General features: G+C 43.3%; 1 protein-coding gene and 1 long non-coding RNA gene across 2 annotated transcripts; one reads left to right on the top strand and one right to left on the bottom strand.

Annotated features, from left to right (window-relative positions):
• The first annotated feature begins 1,328 nt into the window (after positions 1–1,328).
• LOC140696600 (uncharacterized) lies at positions 1,329–5,431 on the top strand. The gene is made up of 3 exons (XR_012073098.1): positions 1,329–1,443; positions 4,089–4,134; positions 5,333–5,431. It is a non-coding gene; the product is annotated as an uncharacterized lncRNA (long non-coding RNA).
• Positions 5,432–11,554: 6,123 nt separating this feature from the next.
• On the bottom strand, positions 11,555–19,416 carry TBR1 (T-box brain transcription factor 1). Its single transcript, XM_031677769.2, has 6 exons — positions 18,633–19,416; positions 17,897–18,051; positions 17,421–17,542; positions 16,660–16,818; positions 15,478–15,539; positions 11,555–12,452 (listed from the first exon to the last, which is right to left on the bottom strand). Exons 1-6 carry the CDS (start codon positions 19,322–19,324, stop codon positions 11,594–11,596), a joined length of 2,049 nt encoding a protein of 682 aa, XP_031533629.2. The 5' UTR covers positions 19,325–19,416; the 3' UTR covers positions 11,555–11,593.
• Between the last annotated feature and the right edge of the window lie 654 nt (positions 19,417–20,070).

Raw genomic sequence — 20,070 nt, 5'->3', positions numbered from 1 at the left:
TTTGAGTTTTAACCATTTTGAGTCCTAGAGCTGATGAATTTGTGTATCCTATTATATTTCTCAGCAAATAAACAGATGTCATTTCATCCTATCGTCTAGTTATGGTATAGTGCTTCAACGTAGAAATATTATGTAAAGCACAAATAGCTCAGTTTAAACTTATTATTCCAAGAGATAATAATAGAAAACAATAACCTTCCATACTTCAGTGAATTCTGAAGCTGAACGAAACAAAAATGCAAGGTTTCTATATTTCTATTGCAATATACTGAATACAACTTCTCAAATATGTAAATTAATTTGTGACTCAGTTTGCTGGGTGATGTTCACATTATGACTCAAATGGATGCAACCACTTAAAAATGAATGACTTGGGAGGTTGCCATGGACTATGAAAGCTCTCTGAGTAAGTAAGCTGCTTGTATCTGGCCTATATTAAGGGGAAGAAATTTTTCCATTTAACACATTTTGGAGGTAATCCCTCTATAACTGAACTTAAATATGATACGTGCCTGGCACTGCTATACTGACTTCCCACCCTAGAATTCTGTATTTGTTCCATGGATTAGAACTATTCTGGAGACTCTGGCATTTATTATTTTGAAGATGACATCAGATGTCAAACATGCAATGCTTCCACACCACCTTCCAACTTCAGTGTGTCTTAGATAAAGGCTACCTTATGGATGGCTGCAGTTTCCAGAGACAGCACTAATCACCACGTTTTAATCATGATATGCTGGAGGAGGAGTACAAATGCTTCTTCTAAATAGAAAGTGAGAAGACAGTGTTTTTCAGGTTGCCTTTCTCTTACAGTCAAGGGGATAAACTGCCTGTTCTAAAACATGACTATACTGTCACAATGTTCTAAAAAAAAAAAAGAAAGAAAGAAAAAGTCATTTGAAAATAGTTATTTTAAAATCCATGAACTTATTTGTATTTTTAAGAAAGTTGCCATTACCACCATCCCCAGGCATGAAATTACAATGGACAGATAGTTTGCCACCATGGCTAATACTTGCTAAACAAACAAACCAAAAAAACTCTCTACCTTTTCTTTCATATCAAAAACAAAAAAATAAAACAAACAAAAAACCTAGAGGCATGGTTCCCAGATTTTGCTGCATACTGGAATCACCTAGCAATCTTTTAAAAACACTGATGTTTGGCTCTCACCTCCAAACATGCATATTCTTCTTTATTTGGGATGGGGTGCAAATTCAGACAACAGAATTTTTAAAAGCTTCCTTGGTTGAGTCTGAGGTGAAGCCCCTGACCTAAAGGACAGGAGAGGTTACTGATAGTCTCTTTCCCCCACCCAGCTGCCTCCTTGTCAAGAAAGGGAGAGAAGCAGTCCATAGAAAGATCCACACCAGCAAGTATGGGCCTGATTATTCCCAAGACTAGAAGTGACCTCGATTTCAACAAATTGATATGCTTGGAGTAAGCATGTGTGTGTGTGTGCATGAAAGAGACAGAAATGTTAAATGCCAAAAAATAATGATACGGTTAAGTAAAATAAAATCTAGTAATCTCAAAGAGAAAGAATGTAAAGATTTTTTAAACTGCAGATCATAATGGAAATCTCATTGTAAACGACAGTCTCTCAATCTTTACATCAAAACATCCTGTATACCGTACATTCAAGTGGGTTATTAATTACGAAGTGATTTGCTCTGTTTTGCTAATATGTATATTCTGCCAGTCTAGAAGAGAAATATTAAAATGTAGACATATGTAAGAGGAAACTGAGGACATTCTAGGTTTGTAAAGTTGAAGTATCATTACAGCAATGTTTTGCAAACTTCAAGTCACTGTTTACCAGAGAATCATGAAGTAAATTTACTAGGTTATAATCAGAATTTCCTTTTCAATGAAATTAGAGATAAAAGAAAAAACATCAGAGTGTACTGAATGTGGTAAAGGTAAATGTTTTGTGAAACTTTTGTGGATGTATTTATTTATTACTGTGAGTCTCAGTTAAAAACTTTGAAAGCCACTTCTCCAGAGGTTATTCTACCCTGCTCAGAACATCTGAACTCAAACTGCATAGAAAGTCAGAGGTCTACAAAAAACAAAGTTCTTTAAAGCTGGAAGATACTTAAAAGATTTGCTTATCATTTCATTTTACACATGAGGATATTGAAAATCACAGAAACAAAATGTCTTGTGTCCAATGTTTTCTCCTATACCTTAGGAGTCAGGCTCCTTTGAGATCTCTGTTTACAAAACAAATTTAAGGCAGGTATCTTACATACTAAATTGCCTTGGCACCAACTACAGATTTTCAGTCATATTATGTGACCATTTCTTTGAAGTGGTGGCATTTCCATCAATTTCTTACTCAAATGGAAATTATATTGTGTGCAAGTTAAGTAATAAATTTAAAGGCTCTTGATTCTAGTGCTTGGAGATACACAAAGAATTCTTTTCATAGATAAGAGAGTACTGAAAGGGTATGTCTTCAAGCTCCAATAAGAGGTCCTCAGAAAGCACACAATTATGACAATACCTAGGACTACAGAATGCACGGAGGGTCAGAAACTCCCCACTCACAATTCTTGATTTTATGTTCTTGTTCTCATTTTGGTGCTGTACACAGACACACATACACACAAACAAACACACATATTTTTAAAGATCACTGTGAAGTAGAAAGAATTGAAAATGAAATTTAAAATCTGTGTAACTTTTAACTCAGGAGCAAAGAGTTTCCTAAACAGTGGTGATACAAGTAGAACTGTTTCTCATGATCTATAAGGACTGAATAGCTTAGGCTTAATACTTTATTTTTTCTAGCTGTGTAGAGAAACAGCTGCTAGTGATGTCATTAATAAGATATAGTACACACAACTGTGTAGCCGTTTAAAGAACAAAAACCTTCCTCCTTAAGTTGTTAGCATATGTATAAACGTCACATTCCAATCTCCTTAAGGGGTTAAATTAACATTAACTAAGAAAGATTAAATTTTTTAATTCATTGTAACCCTTATCTTGTTAAACTGAAGGGCAGGAAGAACATGAGTAGGTATTATATATACAGTTCAAAGAAGGGAAGGAAAAATAGAAAAATTCAGAATGTCAATTAAAATGTATCAGGCTACAAGAAATAAGACACCATTTAGTAGGTGAAGGCTGTTAAGCAATGGGTAAAAGGTATATATTAAGAAAACTAGTACCAGATCTTCTCTTTCCCACCCCATTCTTCCATAACACGTGTCTAGCTAGATTTCTTAGAAGTATTTAAGGACACGTCCTGTGAAAAGCAATCTTATAGAAACCTATAAACTGCATAAATAGATAAGCAAACAAGCAAAGGGACTCATGAAAGAAAAGCTGGAGGAAAGAAGGAAAAGTGAAGGAGTTGCAGAATCCGTGATTCTGAATCACCCAAAGGATTAATTATGATTTTTTTAGTTATGATTTTTAAATAGCTAAAAGAATAAAGATTAGTCTGTAACAAGGCCACTACATTTGGTTAAGAGCACACTGGTAAATGTAGTAAAAAAGATTTTAATGTTTGTGCAAATGAGGAAGCTGAATTGAAAAGGATCAAAGAAAGCATTGAAAGATGGGTCCTAATACAAAAGAAGGCAGGGGTAAATGGAGTGCTTCACAGAGTTAAGAATGCTAGGGGTAAAGAAGAGAACAGAAATACCAATAAAAGACAAAAATATTGCCCTTACACAAATTAAAAAAAAATCCAAATAACAAATAAAGTGAATATCGAGAGAAGTGATAATAAAAGTATATAGAAAAAGAAGCATAAAATAAAAAAAAATCAACGTGGGAGAAGTTAAATAAAAAGACGTATTGTATCTGATATGTCCTGAATAACCTTACAATTGCTTTTGGAGACAACTGTAAAAATTCTGATCTGAAATAAACAAACTGAAGAATGAGATGTAGATTTTATAAAGATTCAGGTTCAGGGTGGTTGTGTGAGAAGGAAGAGTAGGTTAAAAAAAAGTTGTTGGCAAGAGAGTCAACAAGGGCAAAATAAGTGTCAGGAAGACAGCAGAGTTGGAAGAGGAAAGAACAAATTTGTTGAGGAGGAAGTCAGTATGTTTCTTTGACTTTCTCCACAGGAACAAAGCAGAATGTGAGCATAAATTAAGGGAGTGCATCCCAAAGGTGAGTGAGCTCTAAGGATTATTTAGAATGCAGTCATTAAAAAAAATAATAATTATATATATATATATATATATATATATATATAAAATAGGAAATTAGACAGAGGTAGGAAAAAAAGATTTCATTTAAACAAATTACACAGCATACAATTGTAGGTAAACTGTGAAAGAATAATTCCCCATTATACCTTCTGTTTTCTCAAAGGAAAGTGCTGAGGAGTATATGTGGTAAAATTATATTAAGAATTATAAATTTTTAAGTAAAAAACAACTCAGGTTATGAAAGTACTAACCATATTAGAAACATTTTTAATTACAAATAATGGTTTGGCCTTTTGTAAATTCCCAACTGAGTGAGCCATTCAAAATAACAGCAATCTATACAATACTGAGTTCTCATAAAATGTCACTGTTGGTTACAGGTGGCCTAAACTGATTCTATATAGCATATACGTGTATTTTATTCACTGAAGTTCAAGGGCGTTAAACTTAAAACGTATAGTGATAGTTTAATAGCGTAAATAGAAAGATTAAACTATTAAGAAAGTTGTAATTACACAAAGTAGCCTATAACTTGACTATATTACAAAGAGGGAGAGATGATTTTGCTAATTCATGGTTTAGAAAACAAAGAAGAGCTTCCAATGCAGAGGGAGAAAAACACATCCTGGAGCCTGAAAAGAATAACCTTTTGTTGATAGAAGATGGCAAATGTTTGAATGCTCACGGATGCGCACATCAATATTCAAAAAGGATATTTAAAACACACACATACAATTCAAACACACATATCTGAAACAGTAGTGCCGTCTATCAACTTTCAAGGTCAGTCTTACTTGTGCCCACAAATGGCAGCCTAGCAGGCAGTGACATCAGACCTAGAAATGATGTGGCCTGTATAGTATGCAGTGAAGTGCAGTGCTCTACTTGTTTGCAATAGTTTTATTTTTCGACTAGTTTTTATCACACTTGGCATGAACAAGGGAACATGTGCTTTGCTAAATTTGAACTTTTAAGATGAGACTGAATTAACTGAGAACCAAAAAATTGCTTCTGAATTATCCTAAGATTGAAAAATGCCTTCCCCTTCATACTAAGAATGACAAAATAAAAGACAAATAAATCTTAAAAGTTGAAATGTGAGCGAGGAAGATCCTGTGGTTTGAAAACAACATTGTTAACTGTTTTTCTTTTTGTAGGAACCCGAAATAAGATTGTATTGAAAAGGCTTTTTCCCATACAGTACCCTTTTGCTAACATGAAGATATGCGCTAAATCAATACCTAAATAAACCCCAATATGAGTACTAAACCTAATATTAGCAAGATTTGTTTTGTTACATTTTTCAACCAGAAAATCCAATTAATTTGCCATTTCTTGAAACAGTATAAATTATATATTATATATATAATTATATATGTACACACACATATACATATATATTCTAAGTAAGTGTAACTCTTGCCCCAAAACTTAAAGTTAACCTTATATTCTTTGTTTTCCTCCTAGCATTGGAACAAAACTATATTAGCTAAAAGGACTAGAAGCGTAGCCCTAGAGATGCTCTCCCTTCCTAAATTCCCTCATCCTCCTCATAAAAGGCTTGCCAAGATACTCAAGTATAAATGCTTTGTATATAAAATGAGTTTCTTGTCATGCAGATATTTTTAAAGAGTTGAAATCCAAAATAATTTTAATATAAAATTCAAACTGTAAGTCACAGGATATGTTTATAAGGAATCTAGTGATAAGTAATAGGTCAAACAACCTGAAAGAATCAGCTTGTGGTACAAGCTTCATTGCATTAATAATGTCACAGTTAGTATGTTTATTAAATTAAATATTACCAGCAAGAGTCTTCCAAATGCCATGTTCCTAATACTAGATCACATGTTTATTTCAGAGTTACCATAGTAAGGGGGGGAGCTATCACTAGAAAGTCTATTAAGCCATGGGTTTTATTCATTGCTTTAATGGAACTATTCAAATCAAATTTTTCACGCTATGCCTTGAACACCACTGCAAACCATACTGTGGGTGTAAAATGCATGCAAGGCAGATGTAATCAGCTCAGATGAGACCAGTGACTTGTACACCATCAAGTTTACTTTATTGTGAAATCAGTGGGGTTCTTTCAAGTGAATATATTTTTAAATATGTTGTAACCTAACTTACAAGCTGAAGACCAGAACCAGGAAGACATACAAATCTCAAAGCAACTGAATTTAATCAAGTAAATGCAGTGCCTAAAATCCTGCCTAGTTTGTCTAGTCTTCCTTGAGAGACTTTTATCTTGTTCTAGCAAAAGAAAATCTGACTGGCCAAAAGTAAATCTTGCACTCAAATTGTAACTTCAATAAATCAACTTGCTTAAAAATTCTCAGCTACATTTAAAAAACTGACTCTACTGATATTAGGCTGAAATTTTACTCTTTCAAGTAACAAAGTTAGCCAAGCAACTGCCCACATACCAGAGTATATTAAATATTTTTAAAAACTGAATGCCTATCACTTGTCTTTAAAATCACGGACTTCTTCAAAGTAAGTCTGTCTAAAAATAAGAATAAATGTTGCTGTTTCCTTTGGGGATCTACACTGGTTTGTTTTCACACAGGATCATAAGTTCTATGATTTCTTCCTATCTCCATGGCTAAAATGCATACACGATAAAGTAACTCATGTACACACAGAAAAGGCGTTGCACCTGAGGACAAGCAAAACATTTTATAAAATCACGTTAAGTACGCATACACGTTGCCCAAATACTGCTACAGTGCATTTTAAATTCTCTGGGAATGTAAATGGCCTCTATTCAACAAAGCTTTTGTTCCTAGCCTGCACCGTAAACTGAAACCACAACACCCTTGAAAGCTTCAGTGCTAAAGAGATAAATACTTAACATCACAAAAAGGAAGAAAAGGAAGAAAGGAAGGAAGAAAGGAAGAAGAAAAAGAAAAAAGTGGGTCGGTGGGTCACACTGAGTTTTAGGAGGCACATTTATAAGAAAATTTCATAGCAGGAGGTTTCATAAAGTTTCATAAAGAAGTTTTATAAATTTCTCTGTAGACTCTACTACACTTTAAGAGCTCGGGGAAGTCAGTCAGCCCCAAAGAGACAGAAACAACTTGATTTTTGAAACAAACTGTTGGGTAAGTTTCTGCTAGGCCTGACAAGGCTTTCACATCCAAACCCTGGTCGGGTGCCCGGCGAGGCTCAGCAGGGGCTACACGCGGGAAGGCCACACCCAAGACCAAAGCCAAGGCCACGCTCCACCGGACTCGGAGGGGACAGGAGAACCGCCTGGACTCCGGGCCTGGACCGACGCCTGGGCTCCCTGTCTAGATCTGCGGCCCAGATCTAGACTAGATTCCTTGCCTGGCCCCCTGGCCGAAACAGCCAGGACGCAGCCGCGCGCCCACCCGCCCACCGGCGAAGCCAGAGAGCCTGGGTCCAGGCTCAGCGGCGGGGGCCAGGCTTCAGGGACCGCCCCACCGCCGGCCGAGCTCGGACGGACGCCCGTCCCCGCCGGCCTGGGCTCGCGGGCGCCCGGACGGCGCTAGGCCCGAGCCAAGCTTCAGCCTCGCCGGCCCGAGCAGGACGGCCCTGCCGCCCGTGGCCGCAGCCCTCGATTGCAGCGCGCTCTGTGCCGGCCCATCGGCTGCCCTGACCGGCGGCGCCAGCCTCGAAGGTGAAGAACCGAGGACACAGCATCTCTCGGTCGAGCGGCGCCTGCCTGACGCTGCGCTCGGCCCCAAGCGGCCGGTGGGAAAGGAGTTAAGATGGCGCGGGCTGCGAGTGGCAAGACGGCTTGAGCCAGAACAAAGTGCTAGCCCCACGCTCACCTTCTTTTTCCTTCCTTTCTCTTTCTGAAAAGGCACTTTTGAAAACTGAGGAACTCAAGTTCACGGGGAGGATTCGTCATCCCTCTCCGTCCCTACCCTGACCCCTACCCTCACCGAGATAAAAGGCAACTCGCAATCTAACGCGGGACTGGAACTCTGGTTCCCGCAGGCCCTCCCAAGTCCAGACTCGGATTTCCTTGGAACAGCAGCAGCTTCTCAGACACACTGACAGTATCACTTCACTAGACACCCAAGACTCCTTGGAAGCGAGGAGAAATGATCATGCTTGAAAGGGACAGGAAAGCACACTGCCTCCGAGAGGAGCGCGTAGCTGCAAATTTACCTCACGCTGACTCAGTCCACACAGCAGATGGTGCAGAGCTGCAAGGGAAACGACCTCCCCAATTTTTTCAAGTACTTCTTAATAGCAGCTAAGTGCGTCTTTCAGTACAAGGCACTACGTTCCTGTGAAATCTATCCTCGGCTTCTAAGAGCTCGTTTCCGCACATGACACCGACTTCTTTGCTCGCGGTGACTCCGGCCCGAGGGCGGCGGGCCTGGCCCGGCCTCCTGCCCGGGAGCCCAGCGCGGCCCCCGCGGCCCCTCGGCCTCGGCCTGGGCGCCCCCACGCCCTCCCGGCCGCACGTGCGTCTCCTGCTCGGCCGCCCCCGGCGGCGGCGAGGTCACAGGAGCGCAGGCCCAGAACACACTGCTCCACTTCACTCGCCACACAAGCACCGTATTTTGTACTTTTGTCCTCTTTAGTTCTTAGGTGTGGGAAGGGAGAAAGAAACAAAGGAAAATCAGTCATCAGTTTTCTGTGTGGCAAACAAAACTCCGTGAAACGCCGTCTAGTGGCGAAATTGTCCAGGGATGGCAAATTGGTTTTGTTACCCCCTCCAATGTTCATTTCAATTAGAATTTTAAAGCCTCTTTGCATCTGTCAAATTGCAGTGGGGATATAGGACAATCTCCAGGTAGGGGTAAATTTAGTCCCGTAACCTGAAACTGGCCCAGGCTAAGCAAGAACATTGAACCATTTTCCACCTCTTTCCTGGATCGCCTTCCTCTGGAGACAAAAGTACAAAAATCGCTTCTCCACGAGGTAAAGGCAGAACTCTGCGGACTCCTTGTCTAATGCGCAGCCATCCCACCCCCGCCCCAAGCTGGAATATCCACATTTCTGCGTTTGTTCTTAAGGGATGGGAATCTGGCTTGGGTAGGACTGGCAGAAGAATCCCTCTGTAGAAGAGATGGAGTGGTGCCCCCAGATAACTCCCAAAGCAAGTTTTAAGCTTATGGTTAAATATCGACCTTTCACGAGTTTGTTCTATGAGTCCTTCCCCAGCCCCAACCCCAACCCCTCCCAACCCCCGCCCAAAACAGTCCACTCAAGAAATGTAGGCCATTCTGTGTTTTCATTTACGGATTCGACTCTTACTTCCAAGGCCTCGTATTTAAAGACCAGAATTTTTGACATCTACCTGAAGGTGCAGTCAACAGCCTATTTTGACAAGCATTTAAATTACACCCTACTCTTGCCCAAAGCCTCCCGCCTGACTTTGTGAAAGTTAAAGAAATTCTTAATTTCTTATTAAAGACCCTCCTCTTTCTGCTCATATTATCTCCTACTTCAGAGAAAATCAGATATGATGAAGAACTGCATACATTTTCCTAAAAAAAAAAAAAAAGGAGTGCAACAAAGTGAAACTTGACTTACAGGGAACTAAGTAGTTGTAAGTAAGAGGGGGAAAGTAATTACTAGTAGTGCTATAAAACAAATTTAAGAGGAAAAATGAGAGGTAGTTTCCACTAAACAGACTGCCCCATGTTGGAGTAGGGACAGGCTATTCTTCCTTAACCCTTAAAAATAATCATCTATAATAATTAAATTATTTTCAAACTGTAAACTGCTTTCAAACACCATAGCGTTTTACCAGATTTATTTTACTTGTTATACACAGACGATACAAACGAGCAAAAAACAAAACGTTTCTCAATGGAGTGTGTACTTGTATAAATTATTCAGTTCACAGACAAAACGAAACAAATATAAAAATCACAACATTAGATTTACAGAAGAGCCAAAATATACACACGTTTAGACCCTGAATTCCTATTAGGAAAAAAATCCCCCCAGTGGACTGGAATCTAGATTGAATATTGTGTATGATGCATATTTCACATTAATTTTAAAATACAAAAAAAAGTATAGGTTTGCTACACAACATTAGAAATCCTACTAATCTATTTTTAGGGGGATTAGTGCTCCTTATCAAATATAACAAGACTTAGAGGGCGGAAAAAAAAAGTCTTACTTGCATTAATGCTAGTGTTTTCCCAAGGAAGTCAAATTTCAGCTGTTTCTAGGTGGCAGGAAAATCATTTTCAAAACTAAAATGCAGTAAAATATACAACTCACACAATTCATCTTCACTAGACTACACTATAGTTACCAACAATTCAGTCATCTATATCATTAGTAGAATATTCATTACAAAGATTTACAGCATATAAAGGTGGAGGGGGGAACTGAAAAGTTATTCAGGAACAGTTTGTCAGCATATTTGGCACCTGCACAGACCAGTAATGGATTTGGCACTTTGGGGAAAAACAAATAAGGCAAAATAATATTGCTGATGTCGAGCTATTCTATTTAGAAGGAAGGGGGGAAAACATGTAACTCCAGTTAACTTTGCTTTGCAGGCATCATGCCATTTAATCGACTTGCCTATGAACAGACACCTATCCTTTACAGGTGTTTGGTCGGATTCTTCTTAGCTATTTGTGTGCAGTATGGCACAGAGTAATTATTTCATGCAACGGGTTGAAGAGAAGTGAGAAACCCATCATTATCTATCAGATATTTCAAGTTTCCAGAGCCTCTTAGAATATTAATTATCTCACAAGAAAGAAATTTAAAGGGGAGAAGGGGTGAAGGAAAAGGCAAAGAAAGGAAAAGAAGTGAATGAGAAGGTTAAGCATGAACTGGTTATGTGCCTTGACAATGAGAATAAAAACTAGCCATTCGTTACAGTAAATTAACACTATATACAATCATTTCACAGGCTTTGTTCCACTAAAATTATTAACATCCCTACCATCCATCCATCCATCCACTCGGGGATAAGAAAGGACGCGCTGGGTGGGTCCAGGTTCTAGAGTCAACGTCCTATGGTTAATGGGGAGGCCGAGACTTGGCGGGTCGGAATCGCTGCTGCCTACAGGACTGCCCAGGTCTCCTAAAGGTGAAGAGTTTCATTACGAGAAAGAGAAGGAGAGGGTGAGAAAAAGACGAGGGGGTGGGGGAGGACTGCTAGAAGGATAACTTCACAGAAGAAAAGTAGGAAAACCAAAAGGTTTACAGCCAAGTTGAAGATCGGTGCGCTAACTGCAGAAACTGCTGTGCAAAAAAAGTTAACATCACAGTCGGAGACCTGGACTTATTCACTGCAGACGGTGTTCGAAGGTCAAATAAACCGAGGGTGTGCGCGAGGTGGGATGTGGGGAGGAGGAGCAGGGGGAGAGGCGCAAGGGGCTGGCCGGGGTGGGGGCCGTTCCGCGGCGGGGAGCGGGGAGCGGGGAGCGGGGAGCGGGGCCGGGGCGGGCCGGGGCGGCCTAGCTGTGCGAGTAGAAGCCGTAGTAGCCGCCTATGTCCTTGGCGCAGTTCTTCTCGCAGTCCCGCTGGGCCAGCACCTCGCTCTTGAGCGGAGACGAGCTCTCGGACACGGGCGTGTCGGCGGGCGAGATCCGCCTCCGTTTGGCCTGCTCGTAAATCCCCGAGTCGCTCGAGTCGATGGACTTGATGGAGGAGGGCGTCTCGATCCAGCTGGAGTCGGACAGGTCCTTGGGCTTGGCGTCCTCGGCGGCGCCGGGCGGCAGCGGCGAGCGCTCGGCGGCCAGGCCCTCGGCCTCCTCGCCCAGGTAGGGGTTGGCGCCGGCCATGCGCGCGGCGGCCGCGGCGCTGTTGGGCCAGCAGGGCAGCACCGAGCCCGACTTGGCGCCGCAGTACTGCGGGGGGCTGCGCGCGCCCCAGCCCGACGGGTCGGCGTAGTAGCCGAGCGGGCGGCCCGTACAGCCGGCCGCCTGCAGGGGCAGCGCCTTCACGCCCGCCGCCGCGTAGGAGAGCAGCGTGGCCGCGTTGCCCGCGAAGTCCGTGGCGGTGTCGTAGGCCGAGGCGGCGAAGTCCAGCCGGTTGTTGGCCGGCGTCACAAACCAGCGCTGCGGCGACGGCGCGCCCGGGTCCTCGGCCTGCTGCGGCGACAGCAGCCCGTTGGTGTGCGGCACGCTGCGGTCCGTGCCCGGCCCGGGGCCCGCGCCCGCGCCCGGGTGGAAGCGGGCCTTGGCGTAGTTGCTCACGAACTGGTCCTGCAGGAAAGAGCCGGCCATGGCGTAGCGGGCCCCGGGCACGATCTGCGAGCGCGGGGAGTCGTTGGGCGAGGGGGTCAGGCGGTCCATGTCGCAGCCAGTGTAGATCCTGAGAGGGAGGGAGAGAGAGAAAACCGAAGGGTGGCGCAGAGGTCCCTTGAGGGGGTCAAAAAAGAAGGCCACCCATTTTCGCCCACCCCTACACTCTCCACGTGTAACTTGCCGTCTAGGTTAGAGACAGACAAAAGGTCACGGACCGGCATCCTCCCCAGAATAAATCACGAAATTATCAAGGAACCAGTTTGTCTATTCAAGGACCTAAAAATGATACAGACCCAGAGGAAGGCTTCTCTTGCCAAGTGTACAGAGAGCCGAGAGAGGAGCACAGCAGGGAATTCTCACCCCACTTCTCCAATGTATGTATACACACAGAAGCAGATCTACCTAGGGGCTAAGGTGCTATTTGCCCAGTGGGCCTCTCTTCTGCGGTGAGTTTCCAAACAAGTTGCCCACTCCACCCTTTAACACCGCTTTCTAACATTTGACACACACGAAGGCTATCCAGATAGTAAAGATCAGACTGGCCTTCACCAGTCTTCTGCAACCAGAGGATTATTGCTGGAAGTCTCCATAGTACTTACTGACTACTGTTTTCCCTTGTGTGATCTTTTAACCCCACAGCCACAAATACAAACAAGAATTACTACTTGGAAACAAAGTTATCAATCAATAAAATTATTTTATAAAGAAAAAGTGTTCTTTACTCTGACCTTCTCTCCCCAGCTTTCGATCTGTTACTGGTTAAAAACAAAACAAAACCAACTTGGGGAGCAAACTCTCACAGTTATCAACCTCCAATCTCCCACTAATAATAGCTAATCCTTATACAGCTCGATTGTGTACCAGGCACTCTTGTCTAGGACAAGAAAAATTACTGAATTAAATAGTAATTTATTTAACCATCACAACAATTTTCCAAGTTAGGTACCATTATTATCCCACTTTACAGATGAAGAAACTGAGGCAAAGGGACGTTAAATAACTTGCCCAATCACAGACAGTAATTGTGTTACTGGGAATTCCCTTCAATAAAATAAAGATTAATTCTAGGCCTTGGGCCTAGAAAATCCCATTAGAATTGAGAAGGAACCAGAGATTGGTTCAAGATTGGTAAAAGTGTTTTCTCATACACATACACACATGCCTCCTTTTAATTTAGCTCACACATAAATGTTTTAATCTTTAATCAACAGACTGTTTTGAAAGAGAGCCTTAGTCTTTTCAGACCTCTATTCTTTGGGGAGGAGATTCTCTGGTGAGTGGCCAAGCAAACCCCTTGGTTCCCTGAACTTTTTATTGCTTTCCTTGCTTCATCAAAATTGAGCCATGTCCAAATAACCAATATAACAATGGAAAGGGAGAGAGTGTCATAAACCATTCTACTCTTCTTTAACCCCTAGAACTCCAAGGTATCCATTTGTATTGGTACAGAAGACTTTTATGATACATATATAGCGATTTAAGAATCACATGGAAGTGGCTTTTCCAACAGAAATCAGCCAGAAGAAGAGTAGGTGAGGGTTATGCTGTGACTGCTCAGGTCCAGTTTGCTTACTGCACAAAATTTCCCTCCTGAAGTTTAATTTCAGTCCCAGATAAGAAAAAGTAGAGGGAGGCAGGAAGGGAACATAACCAGCAAGGTGCAAATATCTTCTCTGTTTACCACCACAATATTTTAAAAAGAAAAAAAAAACAGTCGGCAAAGGATACAGTTTATATGCCCATCCAGGTCCCAATCCACTTGGGATTACCAAATTGATTTGTGCAAAATAAAATGCTTTGTAACAGATGTTCACAACAGAATTAAAAGCTCAAAATCTACAAGACCCTCTAGTACAGAGACCAATATCTCTGGTCTCCTGGGCCACACACTTTCCACTGTGCCGAGCCCACCGTTTTTGATTGTGAGGAAAGACTAGAATAACCAAGTGTTTTTTTCTGGGGAATCATACTGATAAGGCTTTCTTCCTTTAACCTATTTTTGAGGGATGCACATGACAGTTCTAAGTAGTATCATCAATGACTCTCTTTTCAATTTGCTATAAAAATATAAGGAGGGAAGGCTGGTATCTACCTGGAGGTGTCCACTAGTACCTTTTCCCACAAGTTTAATCTACTTGTAGTCAAAGACAACTTCAACTTCGTAGCTCTGTCCCAAGCACTTAGTACAAGCCATGAAATCAAAGTTTATCTACCATTCCCTTTTATGATCAGAAAAAAAGTAAAGGGATCTCCACCATCCAGATTTAGGTTTTGCTATATAACTCTGTATGAACTTCTACCACTGTACTTGTACTCTGAGCAAGAATGCTAGAACAAACTCAGAAAGCATTTAGTTTACACCTAGTGTTGCCCCCAGAGGACAGCATTTTTGGTAGAAAAGAATTGGAGACAGGTAAGGGAGGCCTGGAGAAAAGAGAACCAACACATTTAATTAAAACACACCTAGATACAAAAGATAAGAGGAATATTTTTCTTTTGAAGCGTAAATAATACACAGCAGTAGCACCTGGGTCCTTCTCAAAGCCTGAAATGACTGCGACATCGGCTATGCCCATGAACTTGCCTGTAGTGGGTGCACATTTTTTATTCAGTCCATAGTAAACTTGCACAGGAAAAGCTATTACACAAAACTTGGAAATGGGTAAATAAAAGTCACATATGCCAAGGAGACTGTAACAACTGCCAGAGCCACATGCACTTTCAGGCAGAATCGGGCGGTTTCAGACACAGACAATCTGAGCTGAGCATCTGCAGCGCCACACACAACTCCCGCACCCGGGGAACCAGGGCAGCTTCGCCAGCCAGCCAGCCAGCCAGCCCCAGAGGCCCGCCAACAACTTTGTAATTCATAAGAAAGCTAAAAATAGGTGGAGGAAACCTTTGACCAAAACCACAGAAGTACAAAGCCAGAAGGTCACCAGAGAGAAGGGGAGCTGACAAAAAGGATAGGGAAAACCTCAAAAACAACCCCGTCTTCACACTTCCTAGCTTCCAAAAACATACAAAACAATCCACCTTTGACCTAAAGCCCAAATCCACAAATTTGAGAAGAAAGGTGCAAAACTACTTACGTATCATAATTATCCCGAAATCCTTTTGCAAAGGGGTTGTGATCTATTTTCAGTTGTGTAATCTGGAAAAGAGAAAAAAAAGATTAATATGATTTTACTTTCATACAGAGGACTGGGTGTTTGAAAATATGTCATCTGCCACTTTTTACAGAGGCTTAAGGCCTACAATTTCATTAACTAGAAGGTTTCATTAGCTGAAAATTTTGAGGGAATGGATGTAAAGGAGAAAAAGAGAAAGTATGATATAAGTTATGAGGAACATGTTTAAATTAATGCTGCCTAAAACTAAAGGACTGCTTTCAATTAGCTCTCCCATGTGTTCTAAATTGGTTCAAATGCACATTTTTGAAATGCTTGTTACACAGTGCACTTACTCAGACAAAAATCTTTAAGGGGCACTTAAATTCGTCACCAAATGTTGCCCATTTTAAATATTTCATCACTTTTTTTGAAGTTGTTTGATTCTGATACACAACTTGGAGAACCCACAAGTTGCATCTTAAAATCAGTTTTAATTTAAAATAAATGCATATTTTTCATTTCTGATATTTTCACTTTAAAAAAAAAAAACACTTCCAGTAGTCAAATCAACAGTAGTAAAGTAAGTTTTTGCAAACTTGAAAATGCTGAAGTGATCGAGGAGTAGAAAACTCATTCCATATCCCCCAGTAATTTGATTTTTTGTTGTTTTTACATATATGAATGTGTGTTTCTTTTGATCATCCAAAAAGTGATGTTTGTTTATTTCAGCCATCAGTTCTGAGACTTAAAAAAAAAATTTAAAGATAACGCCAAATCTTGCCAAGAATAAAATGCTGGGGGAAAATCTGCTTGTTTTCTAAAGGGAAGAAGGACTTAAAAAAAAAAAAAAGAGGAAGATTTAAATCTGTTCTAGTTTGAGAACTAAATTAAAATTCCCAAGAGAAGAGGCCCTAGAAATCCTGGTCATCTCCAAGGTGGCCCGAATGACCCGCAAAGGAGACGAATAGGGAGCATTTTCCCAACGGCTAGGTATTCAGGGAAGGTGCCCAGCAGGCCCCTTACAGCCCTTTGCCCAAAAGGTGCAGCAGAGCCAGCTGTTGCTGATGTTAGTGCCCGAGCCAGGGATGGCCGAGGGGTACCAGCGCGTGCCCGGGGAAGCGGGTGCCGCGGGCCGCGAGCCCAGCCCCCAGGCCTCCTTACATCGGTGTTTTGATAGGCGGTGACGGCGATGAACTGAGTCTCGGGGAAAGTGAATGTCTGCACGCGGCCGGGCTGGCTGGTGTCCTCCGTGCCATCCTCGTTCACTTCCACCACATGCAGGCGGGGCTGGTACTTGTGCAAGGACTGTAAAACCACCATCTGTCCGGCGGAGAGAAAGGGGAGCACGGGGCGGCGCGTTAACGCGATCGGCGAGCGCGAGGCTGTGCGTCGCGGACCGCGCGGAGGCTGCCTGGAGCCCGCTGCTCCGGCTAACTGACCGCGGAACTCGCCCGGCTGGTGACTGGCTGGCTGAGGCCGACCAGCCCTCGCTCCTCGGGAGCATGGATCGCCCGAGCACCGGATGAAAATCGAACCAGACCGCCCAATCCTCAGGGCCCTTCTCCCCGTCCTCCTCTAAGGAGAAACAAAGATTTTTCACAACCTGCAGATCCTCTGCTTTTCCTTCTCGAAATCAACCAAGTATTTGTACTTGAGAAGGTCTGGAACTTGGGGATTGGGCGGTGGTTGGGGGCGGGAGCGCGAGAACAACTTTATAGATTATTTAATATAATTTTGGAGGATGGAAATAGAATTTTTTAGAAGTCTTTTTAAAGAAGCAAACAAACGTGTGCTCAGTTTCTCATGCTGATTTAAAGTGAGGAACTGCATCTTAGGGAAGAGTGTTATGAGTGAGTGTGTGTATATGCGTATGTTTGAGAGACAGAGAGAGAGACAGAGAAATGAGCGCTTGAGCCACTGACCTGCCCATTGTTGTTTGAAGCTCCCTTGTTGTTTGTAAGTTTTAATTTTCCGAAAGATATTTCTTGACGCATCCAGTGAGCCCCCGTGTTGGGGGAATCCGGATGCATATAAACCCGATTTCCTAGAGAAAGAAATAAGTTGTTTACATATGCCCCGGGCACTGTCCAGTCCCAACTCCTCACCACGCTGGACACACATACACACATACACACACACCCCTTATTCCACGGTGAGGCCCATTAGCTGGGGCTTTTTTAGACTGCACTTTCTTCCTATTAACTGGGGGTGATTAAAATAGCTTTTGCATAATCCTCCCCCTTCTCGAAGCTCAGTCTGTCCCCCTTTCCCCCTCATTTCCTTTTAGAAGTCATTGGCCGATCATTTTATAAGTCGCTCGAGCCAGTCCACAAAGGCTTTAATTAATCATTCTCACCTAAATAAGTGTCAGGAAAACGTGTTAATTGGAAGGACTTGCCTTGCACATTGGTGTCCGCTTTGCCGCAAGGAACCCATTTGCCTCCTTGAAACCTCCAGTGATTGGGATCCGCCAAAATCACATCCACAAAAATATTGTAATGAGCCGTGGGATCGAGACCAGAAATGTTAAAACTTAAAAAAGGAAACATGCGCCTATTTAAATTAAGGGAGGGGGAGAGAAAACAAGGGGGAAAAACATAAATGTTAAAGATTAAATGCAAGAAGCGCGGCGCCAGATAGCAAAGCAAAACTTGTTCTCTCAGCGTCGATGGACGAATGTTTGCTGGGTTGGAAAAGAGGTGGTGGGGGAGGAAAAGAAGTGGGGCTGAAGTCGGGGAGATCCGCAGGTGAGCTGAAGTGGGGAGTCGGCAGGTATTACTGCCCAGGTGGAAAGCGAGGTTGGCGACCCGAACCTCCACCTGTCGGTGCATCGGGCTTTGATGCGTCCCTCCCATCTCCCGCCCGCCGACCAGGGCGCTCCCTCTCTCTCTCCGTTCTCCGACCACTGACTGGCTCCCCGACCACCTTTCAGAGCGGCACCCCCTCCCCAACATCACCACGGTAGTTATACCTTCCACCTTCCGTTTTCCCAACACCAGCCAACTCTAGGACTCACTGGAGCGCCTTCCGCTCCGCTCCCGACCCCAAATCGTCGCTGCCGCGGCGGTCACAACCTGGGTGCACTTGCCCCCGGGTCGCGCCTGGAGCAGAGGCAGCCAAGAATGTAGCATTACCTTCCCTGTTTGGTGATGATCATCTCCGTTTGGTGCCGGTGAAATTTCAGCCAAAGGGGCCTGTTGCACAAGTACACCTGCGCTTTGCCGGGCACCAGCCCAGGCTGTGTGGAAGAGAACTGGTAGAACGGGGCTCCTTGGTAGGAGTGGCCGTACTGCTGTGGGTAGGGGTAGCCGGCGGTTGGGTAGCCCTGCGGTGAGGAGTTGGACAGGAGGCTGTTGTAGGCTCCGTTGGTGATGACCGGGTGGTGGGCCATGTAGCGGCTGGGGCTGCCGATGGAGAAGGCGGGGTGCGCCGGTCCGTGCTGGCCGGGGTACGGGAACATGGCACTGGGAGCAGTGGCCGCAGACTGTGGCTGGCTGGACTGAGAGAGGAGGTAGCGATCTGCAGCAGAGCCATCGAAACTGTGACGAAGCTCAGAGACCCCGTCCAAGACAGGAGAGAGTTTACTTCTCTGGACGTCCCCTGGTGAGTCCTTGGAGTCAGGAAAATTGTCTGTATCTGACTGATTCGTCATCCCCCTGGTAATTTTTTTCAAAGGTGAACTTCTCTCCAGGTTGTCAGTGGTCGAGATAATGGGATGATCGTGCAAGACAAGCTCAGATCCGCCTGAATGTGGGTAGCTGCTGCTCACATTGAGAAATTTCTTGGAGAGCATGATAGAAGGAGAAAGGCAGTGCTCCAGCTGCATAGCTCCAGAACCTGAACACTCGCCCTCCTGTCCCTGATTTTTAAAGTCCTATTTATCATAAACTAGAAATCCACAGACCCCCTCACTAGACAGAAAGCACTTCAACCAGCAAATGCTTCTCAAAGGTTTGATTTACTTTTTTTTTTTCCCTGGGAGAAGAGATTGGCCAATTGACACTATGCAGCAATCAGAAAAGGCTCACTTTTGATCTTGCTGCTTGTGCAGCCGATGAAACGGCTCCTGCCATTGGTTAACTGCTGACAGTAATTTAATTAGATAGACATTAATTAGGATAATCACCTGGCTCCTGGTCGCGACGATCATGGCAAATTGAAGGGGATGATTTTATTGTTGGCTTGGGGGGTGGGGTGGGGAATGTGTGTTGGTTTTACGTGAGCACTGTTGTGTCACCTTTAAGCTTTGTGACCACTGCTTTAGGAAGATTCAAAGATGTGCAATTTACTAAACATTTTCCTACCTTCCCCCCCCCCCCACCTCCCTCCTTTGGAGCTGAGGGGCGGAGGAGGGAATTCAACGATGCTAGGAGACTTTTCGGATCTGAATGAGCCAAATATTCAGTTGAATGTAACGATTTCAAGTGCAAAGTATACAAAGCGCGAGCCGGTGGCCTCTTCTCGCCCTGTAAAAGTTCCAGAGTCTGTCTTTTCCAGTTAATACAGAAGCACAAGACACCTGAGCCAGTCCTTTGTGAGCAGGTCCTGCGTGTACTCCACGAACACCCCCAC

The sequence above is a fragment of the Vicugna pacos genome, chromosome 5, assembly GCF_048564905.1.
Source record: "Vicugna pacos chromosome 5, VicPac4, whole genome shotgun sequence".
Classification (NCBI taxonomy): domain Eukaryota; kingdom Metazoa; phylum Chordata; class Mammalia; order Artiodactyla; family Camelidae; genus Vicugna; species Vicugna pacos.
The sequence above is the reverse complement of the archived record's forward strand: the minus strand, read 5'-3'. Positions and strand labels throughout refer to the sequence as shown.

Coding starts and splice junctions, on each gene's coding strand:
- TBR1 (XM_031677769.2), bottom strand. CDS start 19,324: ATGCAGCTGGAGCACTGCCTTTCTCCTTCTATCATGCTCTCCAAGAAA. Junction 18,052..18,632: donor ATCATCACCAAACAGGGAAG/GTAATGCTACAT, acceptor TAATTTAAATAG/GCGCATGTTTCCTTTTTTAA. Junction 15,540..16,659: donor CCGCCTATCAAAACACCGAT/GTAAGGAGGCCT, acceptor TCTCTTTTCCAG/ATTACACAACTGAAAATAGA.